The sequence below is a fragment of the Musca domestica genome, unplaced genomic scaffold, assembly GCF_030504385.1.
Source record: "Musca domestica strain aabys unplaced genomic scaffold, Musca_domestica.polishedcontigs.V.1.1 12, whole genome shotgun sequence".
In the NCBI taxonomy this organism is placed as follows: Eukaryota; Metazoa; Arthropoda; class Insecta; order Diptera; family Muscidae; genus Musca; species Musca domestica.
In genome coordinates, this window is record NW_026712155.1 from 1712883 (window position 1) to 1731540 (window position 18658).

Sequence of the window (18658 nt, forward strand, 5' to 3'; positions counted from 1 at the left end):
TGATCGGCAAGAATCTTAGAATTTTCCATCGATTTGCTTACTACCCATCTAGAATTTGGATGAAACTCAAGGAAAACAACTCTTGCAGAAATCCAAAATTGTGAATTAAGCAACAAGGCGACGACAAGTTAGTTAACATTTCGTTCGGCAAATGGAAATTAATAAAATGTAACATCAACGGGGTCTCAACATAAACATGCTGATGGATAGATGTGGTGGACTCTAATGAACTGTAATTTTTCATGACATCTCAGACAAAGCCTCGCGGAATAAATTTTCAAAATTATGTGCCGTTTAAGACTTGAAAAGCGGTCGTTAGGCTTTTGTTAGTAGGTGTTTTTTAAATTGTGAGCTGAATTTTGAGTTCATTTCAAAGGGAGTTAAATACAGGTGACAAAATTTAAAATCTCAACTCTTTTTTTTATTATTCAAATTTAAAAATTCTCAAAATGTAATGCATCTTTGCATATTAAACACTTAGTGGCCATATCCCCATTGAATTTGGTGTCAAAAGTATCGAGTTCTGTTTACGTTTCTTCTTCTTCCAATAGAAAATTTCAGAATACAACAGCTAACCTTCGTTCAATTTTCATATTCATTTTTTTTTATTTTTGTCGTTTATGTTTAAGTTCAAGGTAACCCTGTCGCAATGTGTTAACGAGATAATAAATTGATGGTGATTTTTATTTTAGAAACACTTTTAAAGGCTTGGCTGGCTGCAACTGGATTGTCTCGATTGGTTAAGCCAATTTAACATTCCTTAGTTTTCAATAACAAAAAGAAAAAAAAAACGATGTATACATACGTTATTTTTTAAATAAAGTTATTTTTCCAAAAAAAAAAAGAATTAAAAAAAAGAAAAAAGTTTTGCCGAAACCCGGGATTGAACCGGGGACCTTTAGATCTTCAGTCTAACGCTCTCCCAACTGAGCTATTTCGGCACATGTGTGGTGATTGCCTAAGTGCCTATAAATACACACTGTGACACCATCGATGTTTGCGTTTGCTTTGCTGATACAATTCTCAGTGAATATATTTAGTTATAATTATATTTCCACAAACATACGTAGATACATACATACACAGGTTTTTTGTGACGTCGTTAAAACATTGAAAGCAAGTGAATAAAATCAATTCATTCTGTTAGATAAGAGGCTCTGTTAGCCAACATATTTGGGTGACCCTTAATATGGCTACAGAGGGTATATATCATTTGATGCGGTCAAAAAGTGCCTAGTCGAAATAACGGTTTTAGACCCTAGGTCTCTTTGGACCAAATCCGTTTCAGAACATTTGGAGTCGATCTAGCGATGTCCGTCCGTCTGTCTGGCTATTGCGCACAATAACTCTCGAAGGGAGTATCTGATTTGGTCCAAACTTGGTACATTGTAATATTTTTGCCAAACTTAGATCGAGTTCGAAGATGGGCAATATCGGTCCACTCCAACTTTGCAAATCCTAATATTTGCGTCAGTGCTAGGTCAGGTGTGAAAATGGAAAATATCGGTCCACTCCACAAATGGTCAAAATTTTGAATAATTACAACTCTCATAAAATGTCATGTAAGTGTCAGATTATCTTCAAGTTTCACACATCCCATTATTTATATTAACCCAAGGTCTGGTGTTAAGATTGAATATATCGGTCCACTCCTTCTGGTACCTCCCCCACAAAGGGTCGAAATATTGCAAAAAATACAAATTTTTTCAAAAAATTCCGATTATACTGCAACTTTGCAAATCCTAATATTTGCGTCAGTGCTAGATCTGGTGCGAAAGTTGAAAATATCGGCCCGCTCCTTCTGGTACCTCCCTCACAAACGCTCCAAATTTTAAATATCCATGAAGCTCATAAAAAGCGAAATCAACATCCGATTCCATTCCAAACATGGTACATCTCAATATTTTCATCAACACAAGATCTGTTATAAAGATAGTAGAGATCGGATCATTTCTTTTGCTACCTGCTCCACATAGGGTTCAAGATTTTGAAAGACAAAACGCTCAAAGAAAGCGAAAATCCAACTCTCTTTAAATTTCACACATTCAAACATTTTTCCTAACACAAGATTTGTTGTGAAGATGCTATATATCTGCGAATCCCTTCTGGTACCTCTCCCACAAAGGGACACAATTTTCAATACTTTTATCTGTCATAAATTGCGAAACCACTCAGCGATTCCTTACAACTTGCTATATCTAAATATAAGTCTCTCAGCCAGAATCCTGAGATAAATATGGAATTTAAGATTTCCCATAAATCAGATATAAATGCTCGATTTCCTTATATATTCATAATAATATTTACATCATATTTATTTAGGTCCGATATGAAATTTCAATATCCCTTTCTTCTTTCAAAAACCACTCCATAGAGGGTCAAGAGTTTGAAAATTCATAACAGAAGTCAAAATATTTTTAAATTATCGAACATTGGCTGAGGGTATACATCTCTCGGTAAAAAACCGACCGATACTTTTTTACTTATTTTTTTTTTTTTTTTTTTTTTTTCAAAAATCGGTCAAAACTTCAATTTTGGTTCTTTGCGAAAATCTTCTCCTAGTATTAAAACAGGTAGATTCTTTGAAATACAAAAAGTCTAAATGTATATTTATATGAGGAATATACCAAGAAAGGTATCAATCATCGTACTATAAGGATGTAGAACAGCTTTGCAAAACTACAGAAATACACACCTGAGGCCAGACCCGCTTCCTGTCAAATTTGCATGCAACAAGTTTGTATGCGACAGCATTGGAACAAAAAATAGTAGTGACCAGGAGACCAAATTGTTGCAATTAGGCGGCAATTATTAGAAGGAACATTTTAAGAGCTTCCAATTAGCTTTAAACCTTAAATATACGAGAACATTAAATATTTAATGTGTACCTACCATCGTTTTCTTTAATTATACAAAATTAGGTCAAATTCACATCCGTTTGTATGTTTTGTTTTGAGAAATAAAATGCAACAATCCAAGGTGTTGTCCGATTTTGGTACCGATGCCGATGCGAAGATGATGCTGATGATGGCGAGGGCATGTGTCAATCATTTTCTTTTCAATTTTTCGGAGTTGTTTACGTGAGAAGCGATATTAACAGCTTTCAGTTGCTTATTAATATGTCAATCAAGATTGGCCATAGACTTCTGCACACTCACACACACACACATGCAGACGTACCTTCAAATGATAAAAATCTATGACTGGATGACACAATGAACAACATACTCGAATTATTGGAGGTACGTGAGTATGGTGGTGGTTGGTGGCTCCATTGAGATGTGGACGTTGCGACTCCATTAATTTCCCAGTCTCTGCTGCCTTGTGAACTTTACTCTTTTCGCCGAGATTGTCATTCGGTTGCACATTTGCAATGAATGCTTAAATTAAATTGATTCCCAGATTGCCAACTTCCAGGCCGTGCCACTGCCAGCGGCATCGTGTAATACAAGGAGTCCCTTAAATGAAGTAACCGCTCATTCGAATCTGAAACGAAACTCGGCGAATAACAATAATTCGTTCGCTGTGTGACATGTTTACGGCAAATTGTCAAGCGGAATGACATCATCACTGGCGAACAAGAAAACAAGATCGATGTGATCTGATAGCGAGAAGTTAAATGCAATTTTGTTGTGAGCGCGATATAGCCTTTGGCTTTGCCATTATGACGGCATAATTACATACATGCTGCCGGACGTGCGATGGTTTCGATTGACACTCGTCAAGATAGTTTTTATTTGGGTGTTGGGAAATTTCTAAAAAAAATCAAAACCATCATAGCAATGTTATTCAATATTTACTAATTTTAATATGTCTCTTAAATTTGGAATAGGAGAGATTTTTTTACAATATTTTTTTAAAGAATTTCCTTAGATTCTTTTAAAAAACTTTGTGACCAAAAAATCGTTAATGTTAAAAAATATTTGGGGGTTAATATTGTTACGAATATAACTTTAGATTTAAGTTAATTTAGATGAATTCCGTTAATTTAAGAATTTGAATTGTAACGTAAATTTCTACTACGCAGTTTATTTGAATAACTTCACAACAACAACTACTGTATAGATTTTTCTACATCCTTCCATTTCCTCTTTCATTGTCTATTTTGTTGCTGACGTACAATTCTTGTTAAACGTCATCATTGATGATCGCTTAATTCCTCTTTCTTTGTTACCCCCTCGCCTGTATATGTGTTGTTGTTATTGCTCAATGTAAGTTTGTATGTGTTCGTTGCATTGGTAGATTGTTCGTAATCTAGGCGTTACCAGATCGTCTAGAAACTTCTGTAGCGACAGGCGAGGCTCATATAAATAGGGGAAATGGAAAGGCAGTTAGTCAGTTGTGAATCAGATCGCGAATTGAAACCGTCGAGTAAAGTAAAGTGCAAAGTAAAGTTGTGTGAATAAAATCATTGTAATAATCGTAATCCGAAAGAACCCGCGTTTTATTTGGTACGAGCTGTATTGGGAAATAAAACAACGTCTACACGGGATTAAGTAAAATCCAAGAACGTAACAATATTTTTAGTGACCTCATAGTCAAGTGTTAATTGTCTTTAAAAATATTTCTCAAAAACTTCCGGCCAATGATCGTGGAATTTTTAAATTTATTTTCAAGGACCTCCTGGTTAAGGTCTTCCCAGATATATACAAACTTTTTATAAATATTTTCTAAACGTCTTCCTTGAAAAAGAGTATCGGACAAAAATTGAGTATTATCAACAAAATATTTTTTGGATATCGCGAAAATAAATTCTGAATTTTTTTTAAATCTTAAAAAAGTTTAAAAGCTTCAAAATAGTTTGAATTTTGAAATACTATTTTTTAAGGAATGCATTCTTTAAAATCGTGAATTTTTAAAACACTTTAGAATCTAGAAAAAAAATCGTTGGTCTGATATAGTTTTGGTTCTCCTGACCTGAGAATCTCATAAAAAATTGTGGGTCTGAAATAAATTTTTGGTTCTTCTGACCCAATGGAAAAAGAATACTTTTAAATGACTACCCAAAAAAATTATCGTTTTAAAAAAATTTACTACTTTTGGAATTTGTAATTAATACAAAACATACCTTTTGTATGGTCAAGACAGAGGGTATATATTTATCGGAATCCGACTACAGATTTCCAACTTAGTAAAACTCATCACGGAGAAGAGTAGCTTTTATTTTGAGATTGAGTCCAATGTTATAATACCTTCCATTTGGACGAAATTGTAGATTTTTTCCGAAAATGTATGACCGGCCATAACATCAAGACCCGATGCTGTATTATTTCGAAAATCCTCCACAAACATACTTCTGTACAGACATGCTTACATTTGTTGAATAAAATGTTAAACTAAGAAAAATTGCAATATCATCTGCCGCTGATGTACTCGATGTTCAGAGCAATAAAGTAGGCAAAATATTAACTTTATTTGCAATGTGACAGTTACACTGCAGAACAACTGCTCTAATGCTACATGAGAATGGCAACATATCTAGTATTACACTGGGGACAATTTATGTAAGTACAAGTGGCTGTGAGGCAGAGCATCTAACGCTTTTTTCAAAGAGAAATGTACAAATTACTGCATATTTTCACTCTTGTCCGTATTCACATTTTCCACAGTGTAAATCAAATGCGATGCCCTTTTTCCCCGACATGCAAATAAATGCAAATACAGAAATGAACACTGGCTGGGATAATTTAAACTCCCACTACCATCCACCGATAGAGTGTTCCCATGCGCACGTCCATCAAACTGGGGTCTTGTTGAAATGCCTAGCGGACAACGAACGAATTGACTGAATGACATTCTGGCTGACAGCAATTAATCTTCCAACTCATAAATTAAATATTTATGCAAAACTCTGTTCATTGTTGTACTGCGATGATGGGGGCATGCAGAGGTGGATGGTTGTATGGATGATGGCCAGATTAGTTTTGATTTATGACTTCATTCGACCATCGATGCCAAATTCAATGATTTCTGATTCATTGCGACTGAATGATCTCGGCAGTTACTCTTCTTGATCTGTGTCGTTTGTCATTTTTATTTTCAGAGCCAAAATGCAATTGGAGCTCATCGGACCTTTGCGAAGACATCGTTTTCATGTTCTGGCCGACCGGCGGGTTATTATGCAGACATTGAGACTGGGTGTCAGGTAAGTTCAGTTGTTGTGTAATTCGATATTTTTGCCAAAGTTGTTTAATTCGAAATCTTGAAATTTAAAAACTATAAAAATGTAATTTCCACAAATCAGATGATATGATGAACTCTTTTGAGATATTGCCCTCCCAAATGAAGTTCTTAAATTGTCGCCTTTGTTCCAACAGGTTTACCATATGTGCGATGGCTTGGGAAGACAATTCAGCTATTCCTGTCCAAATACAACGTTATTCCAACAGCGTATGTTGATTTGCGACCACTGGTACATGGTGAACTGTTCGAAAGCAGAAAGCGATTACACAGCCAATTTGCTGATAGGTGAGCCGATGAAACGACAAAATCATTTCATCAATTTATTCAACTCATTATTACTTTGCAGGTCAGCGGGATAAACCGTTCGTTAACGAAGAAGAAAATAATTTACGAACACCTCGACCAGATTTGTTAGATCGGCCCTATGCTCCCGACTATTCAGGCGAATCGTTTAGAAATCAATATCAAAAGGTATGACAGCACATTTCATATTCAAATCGACCACTTTAAATGCACCAACATCTTCTCAATTCCAGTCGCTATCTTCCATATTGAATCAGATCTATGACAACGATGCCCAGAAGAAAGAGAAATCCTTGCAATCGACTGCAAATCAACCCAATCAACCGGCAGGCCAGCAAAGATGGAAAATACCACCACCAAGTCGTTTAATTTTACCACCTGCCTACGAACCTCAGATACCAGAAACGTTCGTAACCAGCACTGCCAGACCGCCCACTAGTCGCAACAGTTACTACAGCCCGTCTAGTACAACAACAGTGAGACCCTCCACCCAACGGACCGTTACCGCCAACAGTCGTTCGCAGGGTCTGAAATTTAACGGCGTTGCCGCTCTTCACAATCGCAATGATGAACATCTGCAATACGAACACGATGATCTCGGCACCAGTCACAGTACCCGGTACAACACCTCGGCCGATTTTAATTCCAATGAAGATCGAAACATCAAAAATCGTCAGAAAAATACTCAAAGAAAAACTACTACCACCACAACAACAACGACGAGAGCGCCAACAACAACAACTACGACCACCGCAAGGACGACAACAACAACAAGGACCACCCTGAGTCCCAACATAAAAGTTCCCTCAAAAATCTATGAGCCACCATTGCTATATCCCATCTACAATTTGGAGGAGTCAAGTCCAACAAAAGCAGCAACGACCACGGTCAGACCTCTGTTCAAAGCCTCCACAGCATCACCATTCATGACACGACAGACCACAACCACACCAGCACCCTTTACAACCAGAGCATCGTCGAGGGCAACAACGATGGTCGGCAAGCCGTTTACAAGAGCTCCCACTTCTTCATCAACCACTACAACAACGAGAGGTTCGAATCGCTACGATGCCGATAAGCTAAGTAAAGAGATAAGGACCCCAGCTCCTGCCCAGGGTTTCAAGGCTCCCACACCAAGACCCACATCGAGAACGAATTACAACACCACAAAAACATCCATAGACAATGTCCCCTCCAAACATCTACTACCCCCCTTGACGGATTTCATACAACACGATGTGGCCACAACACAGGGACCACCAATCTACTACGAATGGAAGGTACCCTCGGATGGACTGGAACCACCAAAGAAAGAAGCTCCAATTGGTGTGGATGGCCGAGAATACCCCGAAACCATAATTGATTACAACTCCATCAGCGCCAGTGGCAATTTCATTCCCATCAACAATTTTGGTATCGATCAGACAAAAACGAACAACAACAGAGACATATCTCGAACGCCCGCGTCCAGGTCCATTAAAGAGACTGGTCAGCCGACCAATAATATTGCCACGACGAGACAAAAAGTTGCCACCGCATCTACCACTGCCCGCCCACCAACACCTTCGACAAGTGGCCCCGTTATGCCAGAAGACATATTCCAGATACGCAAAGAGCTGTCGGTGCCCGAGTATGCCTTTCCTTTGGAAAACATCGGCCGTACCGGTTACCTAGCCACAGATGTGTACAACTCGTTCCAATTGAAGATACCCGAAAGGCGTTCAGACACCGATGAACATCTCCATTGGTTTGGTGAAAATCCCAAGTGTCCAGAATGCCATCCGTCCTACGTAATACCCGGTACCTGTGAGCCATGTCTACGAAGATAGAAGTCAATTCCGAAACTTCCCTCGTGTAAATTACAAGTATTCTCCAAGTAAATAATTTAAAATTCCATTGCGAGTAAATTTCATCGAATTTGGTGGATATTGGTTAGATGCCCCTGCCACAAGAAATGTCCCACAATATGGTTCACCCACATTCCCCACATTACTGTTAACTATTTTAAGTTATATACATGCCTGCATCCACACACACGCACCTGCACCCTCTCTCGTATTTGTAATTCCATTCCATGTTAGTCTAACCACCACTGCAACCTATTTCAAAGACAGTTGTCAAATCCCTGACCCTGTTAGGGTTGTGAAACTAACCCCCCCTATGTACATACAGACAACAAAAGAACGAACGAACGCGAAAAAGACAAATCCTCTTGTGTACATAAGCTGTGTACCTTATACACACACACACATTACAATCCATTTGTTTTTACATATGTAAGAGCACATCTTGTAGTTTTAATTATCTATGTACGTATGAGTATGCATATCGAATGAATACTATCTACCTAAAATGATATACAAACAATTATGTGTACTTCAATTCTATCTATTAAGATTTTTTTTGTTAATAAAATTAAAAAATAAAAATTATATACTTATAAACATATGTGTTATTTTGGTGATTATTTAATTGTCTGGAAAAACAAATAAAAAACATTAAGCTCGGTTGGTCCGAACTTTTAATACCCTCCACCTTAGGGTAAAGGAAACATTATGACCCACTAATACCAGTTTTTAGACATATCCCAGGGAAAATGTGGCGAAAATCATCAAAATACCGAATGTCGGGTCGGCTGTATGGGGCTATACAAAAACGTGGACCTATACATACAATGTTTCGCCAACGGTGCTAGAACCCATTAGGACCCACAAAAAACAATTTTTAAAACAAATCTGCAAAGAAATGTGGCAAAAATTATCAAAATACCGAATATCGGGAGGTACCGTTATATGTGAGCTATACCAAAATATGGACCTATACATACAATGTTTCACCACCGAAGCTAGAACCCATTATAACCTACAAATATCAATTTTCAGACAAATCAACGAAAAAAAAGTGTGGCAAAAATCATCAAAATACCGAATATCGGAAGGTTCCGTTATATGGGGACTATACCAAAACGTGGACCGATATATCTCAATACCAACAATACTAGACACAATACAAATTGTTCTGCTAAATTTTGACGCTCTACGTCATATAATGTGAGCTGTATCATGATTTCAACCGACAGACGGACATCGTTAAATCGACTTAGAATTTTATGCTGATTATGGATATACACCTAAGTCTGTTTTTACACGGTCTTTTTGTACACGGTTTTGATATAACACGGTTTGAAAATCGAATATTTTTAATTTTTTTACACTATTTTATTCCATTTAGCACGATTTGAAATTTTATGTACTTAAATTTTTTTTGTCAAATTTAATTTTTCCGAAGCTGGTCAAGCAAATGTGAATAGCACTAATTTAGGGGAATTCCGTTTATGTGCATACAATAAAATTTACTGGTCAGAGCAACTGAAACGTGTTAATATTTTGTGAACTGTCATTGCAATAAGACGTATTTGGTAAAAAAAAATAAAAAAATTAAAAATTCTTGTTTTTCACTAATTTTAATAGGTTTTAGAGATTAGGAACAAATCACCCATTTTTGTATAAGATCAATGTCTATTTTACACGGTTTTACACGGCTTCTTCTGGAACCAATCTACCGTGTAAAAACAGACTTAGGTGTATATACTTTATGGCGTCTACGATGAATATTTGGGAATATTTGCCCTCCTTCTAAGGTGGAGGGTATAACAAAGCAGTAATGTAAAAAAGGAGAGACATTATTAATTTCCCCCCAAGCCATAGAGACTAATTTTTCACAAGTCCCAATATATTTTTTTATGCCGAATTAAAAATACATTTCTGTAGACGTTATTGTATGATGGCCAATTTTTAAATATTTTCACCTATGTCCTATTTTTTGTTTTTTAACTTTTGGTACAAAGACTCGGCACTTTAGGTTATGTTAATAATTTTTTTTAATGCCTGTCCGAGAACAGAATTCAACTCAAGCATTTCTTCACATCTTCCCATGAACATATGGAAAATTCTTTTAATTTATCCCTATGTTCTAAGAAAACAACGACATTTCATTAAAATCTTGGAAGTTTTATTAAATGTTTCCATAAATGTAGTAAATATTTTTTTTTTCAATTAACAAACAAATGAAAATGTTTAAATAGTTGTGGTGTTGTGTGTATGTAAAATATGTGTTTTTTTCGTTTTCTTTTTTCTTTTCTTTTCTTTTAATTACAAAAATGCTTAGTTTTTACATAAATGTTTGGGTCAAAGTATTTAAAATTAAATTCATTCATAAATTCCATAGAAGAACTCATTTCTTTCTGTTCTGACATCGATGATGACAGGCATTTTCGCAAAAGTAGAAGGAAAACAAAATCAGAGATTTCAATTAAATATTTACACTAAAATGCACACTAATTGTAGAGAATATAAAAAATATGTCAGATATAAAGAGAGACAGCTGATACAAGTTTTGTTTTTTGATGATTTTCTTTTTTACACTAATTTTTTTTAACTTAATAACCGAATAGAATAGTCTGTGTATTTACTCCAATGTGTGTTTAGTTTTTTTTTTTGCTTTTCTTTACTAATATTAAATTCCATAATTAACAACAATTTAAGGCACTTTCCGAAATGATAGTAGTCTATATAATTTAGTTATAAATATATGTTCTTAGGGGGTTTCCATTTGATTTGTGATCCTCTTTTTGTACATCTCCTCACGCTGTCTCCGTCGTAGCAAAGAAACATAACTAACAGTTCCAAGGCTGAGTCCCCATCTCCGTGGTGACATACGGTATTCGAGATTCCAATTCGTACGGTTCATTAGTGGGGGCCTGCTGAACATGGCTTTGTTCATTTGCAAGAGCACTGCCTTTAATTTGTGATTTTCGTTTTCTCTTTTTGTTTTTGATTTGGGGTTTTTCTCTATCTTTTTAACTTGAACATTGACTAGCATTGCTTAAAATTACAAATATTCATGCGACTGAATATTCGAGAATAATAAATTCTTTTCAAATACACCTTCAGCTCCTTTTGTTTTGGCCAAACAATTAATTGACTAAATATTGCATTTGTTGGAGAGTTGTCCCGATGCGATTGTAGGCTGAACAGGATCATATAGATAAACGCTGGGTATCCATGATCTGTTGGATTGAATTATCGTTCTGCATTTTTTCCACGCAATAGATTTACATTTATTGGCTTGTCCGGATGAGCTGCAAATCATTTCCAAAGTAGAGTCCTGTGCTTCCATTGACTGGGCCACAAGTGCCACTTTGTGGGGTATGGTAATGTCAACGCCTGTAACAACTGCAGCATCATGTCGACCATGGTAGTAGCGATTCGTCAAATAGCCATCAACATAGATCTAATGGGAAAAATAAAAATTGAGTTATTAAAATGGCATTTATATTTAAAGCATAAGTTCGTACCTCATATCCTGCAATACCACAGCAGTCGTGGATAGTCCACTTAATATAAAGGGATGTGGCACCAAGATCCTGAACTTCGGTAATTGTGACTGGAAAACTTTCGCGTGAACAAAGGGAAGGTTTGGGCATGCACGGCTTCTGAAAGTGAAGGGAATCTATTAAATGTTTTACGATGAAAAGTTATTCTTCGAATATACGAATAATAACGACTAAATCATTTAAAAGAAGGCTTAATGTTAAGTAGGTTAATGCCATTGTTGTTGTTTTTTGTTTTTATTAGTGGAAAACAGATGTCTATGTTTTCGAAGGAGTGAAGTGGGGAAGACTATAGACAGCACATTTTTTTCGTCAAAAAAGCAAAAATAACCCAAGACAATAACTAAGAGGACTGGCGAGGATTGGTGGATCTATCCGAAACGGTAGTCTATTCAGCTTTTCCTTTTGACAATGTAATGTAATTTTCTCATTATATATATAAATATTAGTTCTTAAAATAAAAAAATGGGATAAAGTCTGCTTTTTTTTTTAAAAAAAACAAGGGTATCAAAAAAAAAAAAAAAAAAAAAAATATAGTACTCCGAAGGCTTAATTCTTGAAACCAAAATTAAATTTTGTACTCGACACAGAAAAGAGTTTAATATTTGTCTCCTCAGAGTTAGATGTGTTAGAACCGATACTCCAAATTAAATTTTTTCCAAAAAAAAAGGTGGTAAAGTTAACATCTCATGAATTATGGGTCTGTTCCCTATGACGATACGAATGAGAATGCGAGAGAAAAAAACACCAATTCTTTCATTTTTCCAATAAAACAAAAATTTGAAAATTATTTTTTAAATGGCTTTTACATTCATATCGTCATATAAAAACTTTCCCCATATGTAGATATTTATAAACTCAAATACGATTAACCATAGAAATTATGTTTTCCTAAGGAATATGAGGCAACATACCTTTACTGGATTACATACGCACCGTGCATGGTCCATGGCTTCCAAGTCCATTATTAGTGAGTCAATGAAACATTTCTGGAAGTAAACGATACAGAATTTAAGTAAAAGTTTCTCTAACAATTTTTTAATTCATCGACACGACTTACAAACTTGCCAGCCTCTAAGGACAGTTGCTGAGATTGAGTCGTGACTTTTTTCTCATCAGCCTCAGTCCAGCCATAAAAATCTTTGTGACTTCGATTCTTACAACGTTCAGCACGTTTTTCCTTTTCCAATTCGTCGTATTCTTCCTCCCACTCATGATCACCATTTGCAAGGGTTGTAGTCCGATTGTTTGTGGGTTCATTTACTTCAGTATAGGGTGAAATGGTTTTGATGTTGAAATCAAATTTCTGGTCTGGGCTCAATAGTATTTTCTCTTCCTCTAAATTATTTTCATGTGGGTTATTATTGTCATACTGATAGAGACTGGAGTCACGCTTTATCTCATTTAACAGTTTTTCATATTTTTCCTGAATTTGATCCATTTCTGGAGGGTCAATAAGCTTAGTATCCTCTGCGATGGGTGCATGTTGTTGTTGCATAGATTCAATTACATCTTTGTCAAATTCAATTTCCTCTTTAGGTTTATAGTCGATATCATCGGATGCCTTATCGTGAAATTCTGACTTCACATCAGCAGCCATATTTTGTTCGGCAAATAATTCATCTTGTTCAATTTTATTGCTTTGAGGATCTGTTGTACATTCCTCTATTATATGGTGCTCTTCAGAATAGCAGGTTTCCTCAAATATTAGTTCATCATTTTTTAGTGCAGATTCATTTGAAAAACTATGCTTTGGGTCCTTAGAATTGCAACACAAAGGACACCGATCTGGACCAATTGCCAGAGGCATAATCAAACCCTGTTGTATGGCCAAAAGTGTCATGAAATAATTGCAATATTGGCATGACTGTGGTTTGTTGTTTGTAGGACATAAGGATTTTTCCGGAGTATTGGGACAATGACAATCATTTTCTTCTTCAGTTGTTGTGTCGTTGAGAGAACTCGACAATTTTTGATGTTGTTCACAATAATCCTCATCAGAACGGGGTGATTGAGAATCCTCTGACTCTTGTTTGTGTTTATCCAAAAGAATTCGAAGTTGCGAACATGGATCACATTTATCTACATTTACTTTTTGCACTTCCTTTAGAGGTTGCTTCGATAACAGTTTGGGGTGTGAGTTTTTAGGCTGCTGAGTTTTGTTGCGAGTGTTGTTTTTTCCCGTCTCGGGAGATTCCATTAATAAATGAATCATTTGGTGTAATAATTTCAAAATCTTTTCATTTGAGGCCACGGTGTCCTCTAGTTGGCTTGTTTGTGAACTACACGAGTAATATTCACAACTGGCCCTGGCTTCCGTCATTGGCAAAGTGGGCTGCAAACGCTGTGGCCTTGGTATTGTTACACATTCAGGTTGAGCAAAAAAATGTATATCTGCCGGCATACGTTTTGAATTTAGAACTAATCTGAGAGGAATATGATCGGAATTGCTAGAGGAAGAGCTGCCAGACGTTTCACATGTACTCTCAGTTCCAGCCGAACAACGTTGTGGGGAACTGATTTCTCCATTCACAAGAATGGGCAGACATGAACAATGATGGTAGGCAAATGGTAGACCAATTGGAGATTGATATGAACTCTTGGGTGATTGTTCCATAAATTGATAGATCGGCTGTGTTTGGATTTGTTCGAAGGGGCTTGAAGGCTGCTGTGGTGTATTTATATTCTCGTTATTTCGGTTAAAATTAGTTTCGGAGGACGCTGCGATTTCTGTGGAAGAAGAAAGAAAAAAAAATTAGCAAAAAATGCTGAATGAAGAATTAAGAGCCGCAAGGCTGTAATTTTATTTCAAAAACCTAAGAGACTTAAATAAAACATTTTAAATATATCACTTTTAGCAAAACCCGCCGATTTATTTATTTTAGTTTTCTATTAAAATAATTTTCAGATTTCATTAAACATTCTGCTGGACAAAAAACGTGTGGAACCCGGTCGATCTGGTTTCAATTCCCTAACCTCCAACAATGGAACTTCTTCGCCCCGCCTGGGATGGTGTAAAAGACGCCCATTCACTTGCCACATTTCAAAACCATACAACTCCAAATGTTTGGCTTCGACTTTTTCACGACACGGACAGATATCAAAGTACGAAATTTGACTACAAATCGATTGGATCTCATCGAAATCTTCGAATATTGTCCCTCGATTACGACATTTGCAAACCTTCAGTTTGCTGTGTTTTAAGACATCCTCTAGACTTGAAGTCGCCCTGGGTGTCCAGGCGCAAAGACAACAACCACAATTACCGGGACAGAATACCGTACCGTCCTCATCAACCAGAGGACTGGGATCAAAGCGACATTTGATGCATACCGCCACATCTTTATGTTGTGGCAGGGCCATGCGATACAATTTAGGAGGTTTAGATTTTATTGCCTCCTTCGATTTGGCAAAGATGTGATCGCTTAAATCGCAGGCACATTTCTTTTCTCTTTGGCAGAATGAAACTTTGGAATGTTGTTCAGTTTGTAAATCTTCAAATTGGAGCTTCTGCCGACCACAGTTGCAAATTTCTGGAATTTTAACTCCCATTGCCTTGGATATTTTGTCTTTGTTTGGATTTAAAGGGGCTTGGATGTCTAAAGCATTCTCAATTTCTTTATTGGAGGTAGAACATCTAACATCATCAGTAGTATGCTTGAAGCTAGTCTGACTTTCAAAGGGCTTTTCATTTTGCCTTCCCCTCAAAGATCCTAGAGAATTAGTTCCCTGCAAACGGCATGGGTGTTTGGTATTACATAAGGCTCCCTCTGATTGTGATATTTTACAAAAAGCTTCCTTCCATCCGAGTTTACATTGACATAAAAAAGTTTCTTCGGATTTGGGGGAAAACTGACTGCAATTTGGAGGTAAACTATTTTGGATTTCAATTTCCGTCAAAGATTCACAGGAATAAAACATGTCATCTTCCTCATTGGTTACTGGCTTCATAGGTTGTTCTTTGGGATCTTGATCACAGTTCCTTTCCTTTTTCTTTATTTTTGGTAGGTGAATATCCAAAGGAATTTCAAAATTAACTGGTTTCAACTTAAATCTTTGACGATGCTTTTTATATTTGGTTTTCCCTTTAGAATCACGTTTTAGATAGCGAAAGAGGTCCTGGCTCAAAATTGCAAGTTGTAATAAACAACCGCGAAAAATGTGTGCATCTTCCATGCACTCATAAACTTTGGACATGTCAACACTTATTCTATCCTTTATTCCCTTAGATCTGCAATGGCCATACTCACGATATTCCAAATCTTCGACAGATTTTTGAGTTTCTTTATCGAAATATTCCTCTTTCTCCGAAGATTGTTGCGATGAATCTTGATTCATGTTGGCGATTTGATTACGAGGACAAGTTTCGCGAGTACAACAAGATTTGGAATTCATTACGAAGCCTATTGTTTGCAAATTCGACAAGAGATTTGAATGGATAACAAAAGAAAAACAGAGATTTTATTTCACAAAAAAAGTTGAACAAATACTGAGAAATTCTTTTCAGTTTTCAAAATTTTCGAAAAACAATGACTTTTGAATTACGTTTGACAGAATGTTCTAAAGTTGGATTTACAGGGGTGCATTTCAATTATGCAGAACCTACCAGTTGATCCCTATTTATGCTAGATAATCGGGATACTGTACTCAATTTTTTTTTAAGAGAACAAATTTAAAAGGATTTGGAAGTTAGGCTTTTCTTTTGTAACCCATGTGAGGTTCAAGGAAAAAAGGGAGTTGAATGTCATAAAATTAACTTTTCCCTAATCCCCTATCTTCTACCCCAAATCCCACTTTTTACCGGCAAACTGCAAGATTTTTAACCATTGTTGTAAGAACCAGTCTTCAAACAAAAAACATTTAATATCTTTTAAAAACTCTTGTGTATTCTTTCATTCGAATTCACCTAAAACACACTAAAATTTAAAACCTTTTAGTGTTCTTTTAGTTGGAAGTTCCAAAACTGTCGAATCTCAGCTAAACTTCGACTCAACAACAATGACTACATTCTTGACTTCGTAAACTGTGAGTTCGAACAGCGATCTACACATCGAATTTAAGGATTCGAGTTTTATCCATTAGCCACATTCATTGATAGAGTATAAAGAACCGATTAGTACTCTTCATGACCTTCAAGATCAATTTTCAACAAATCCAGAATAATCTCGGCTCACCAGTGTCCAAAATATAAATTGCAGGAGCGGGAGATATAACCATTAGCCCTTCTTAACAATTCTATGACATTCTCTATGCCCAAATCCCCAACACAATTTAGTATTTAATTAAAATCAGTATCGATTACAATTTATTCATCTTTCCTCATCAGGACCATCACAAATTAAACGATTGCTTCGTTTACCACAATTTTTGGAATTTCCAATGAATTTGGTCTCTCGACAGGATAATAAACGGTACAATAGAATTGAGATTCCATGTTCTTGGTATGGAAAGACATCAATTGTTCATTTATCTGTTCTTCTATTTGGAAGAAGTTCTAAGGAGAGACCAAAGGATACATGAGAAGGACAACAATATCAACAACATTCAAAACTACCCACCGAATTTAAATGTGGTTTGAATACATCCTGCACTATGTGCAGACAGGACATGATCTTCACAAAATCTTCATAACTTGCGGGGTTAATTTTATTCATGGTATTTTCCCCACTTCCACGTGTTTCCGAAAAGACCACTAACAATTCCAAATCTTCGCGAAACTTAAGATCCTGCAACCAGCAATTGTAAAAATTTTGATGGCATTCAGAAATTGTTCTCTTAGCTGTGGGAGCAGCAGTTGTAATTGTGTCGAGAAATTGCCTTAGAGAAAGTGGTAATTTCTCAGCACTTGAATAAATGAGGAAGTCCTCAATGACTTGGACACAATTGTCACATTTTTCCACCACCACTACTTCGGTTTCTTTATCAACCATTTCAGGTCTGATTTGGCATTCAATGGCAATATCAACATGTCCCCCACTTAAGGCGGTAGACTCCTCTTGCAGAGAATGGAAGCTTCCATAGGACACACTCTGTTGCAATGTCTCAGAATCATACATTTTCAATTGGGAGCTATTGCGGAATTTTCGAGCATTTTGCATTTTGGAAACAATGCGTTTGATGCGGCTCGAAAGACTTCTATGCTTTCTGCGTGTCTTTCGTAGTTTCAAAATGAATTTCTTATTATCTCGTTTCGGAAAAGGATTACTGTCTTTCACATTTTCAGGTTGGTTTGGTTGTTGGGAAAGTTTGCGTAATTCTGAAGGAACTTCACAAATGGGTTTCTTCTCTTCATTGGAACAAAAGGGCAATGGTTTTCTGGACGCAATCAACTGTGGTACCAAAGCCACGCCCACTGTAAATGACACATCTTCAGATTTTAGATTCGACTCAGCCTTTCTTTCTTCTTCTTCTTCGCTCTGATCTTGGCCAGAGAGCACGGCCTCAAGAGATTTTGTCAACTTCATTGGCAATGGTGTTTCTAAGGTCTTGGGACTAAAGGATTCTTTGATTGTTTCAGTAGACAATTGTGTTTCGGATAATCTTTGATTTTGGCTTAACTCCTCGTTCCGGATACCTTTATTATTAGCAATACTTGACGCCTTGCCATGACTTACCTCTTCATCATCTTTCAAATCGCCATGCAAAAGAGTATCCGCCAACTTTTTCACATCTCGGGCCACGGTTTGAAATTGTTTTTGGGTGGGGAGCATTTTTTCACATTCCTGAAATTTGGAAAAGAAAGACGTTGCATTAGCTCCATGTCTACCTTGTGGTCACACA

At 36.4% G+C, this 18658-nt stretch overlaps 2 protein-coding genes and 1 non-coding gene across 11 annotated transcripts in view; 1 reads left to right on the top strand and 2 right to left on the bottom strand.

The window, feature by feature from the left end:
- Positions 1 to 8877, top strand: part of LOC101901105 (mucin-5AC) — a 41394-nt gene extending 32517 nt beyond the window's left edge. For 5 of the 6 annotated variants that reach the window (XM_059118039.1, XM_059118043.1, XM_059118040.1 and 2 more), the window contains exons 4-7: positions 6044 to 6145; positions 6318 to 6468; positions 6530 to 6654; positions 6720 to 8876. In XM_059118039.1, the coding sequence (XP_058974022.1) occupies positions 6044 to 6145; positions 6318 to 6468; positions 6530 to 6654; positions 6720 to 8315 (1974 nt within the window). In that variant the 3' untranslated portion in view covers positions 8316 to 8876. Of the gene's footprint in view, positions 1 to 6043; positions 6146 to 6317; positions 6469 to 6529; positions 6655 to 6719 lie in introns of all 6 variants that reach the window. The other variant, XM_059118044.1, reaches the window with a different exon arrangement.
- On the bottom strand, positions 869 to 941 carry TRNAF-GAA (transfer RNA phenylalanine (anticodon GAA)). Its single transcript has one exon. It is a non-coding gene; the product is annotated as a tRNA-Phe (tRNA).
- Positions 8878 to 14413: 5536 nt separating the features above from the next.
- Positions 14414 to 18658, bottom strand: part of LOC101901274 (uncharacterized) — a 105146-nt gene continuing 100901 nt past the window's right edge. For 3 of the 4 annotated variants that reach the window (XM_059118047.1, XM_059118045.1, XM_059118046.1), the window contains 2 exons: positions 18493 to 18600; positions 14414 to 14608 (listed from right to left, as the gene is read on the bottom strand). In XM_059118047.1, coding sequence (XP_058974030.1) covers positions 14558 to 14608; positions 18493 to 18600 — 159 coding nt within the window. In that variant the 3' untranslated portion in view covers positions 14414 to 14557. The remainder of the gene's footprint in view (positions 14609 to 18492; positions 18601 to 18658) is intronic. The other variant, XR_009341463.1, reaches the window with a different exon arrangement.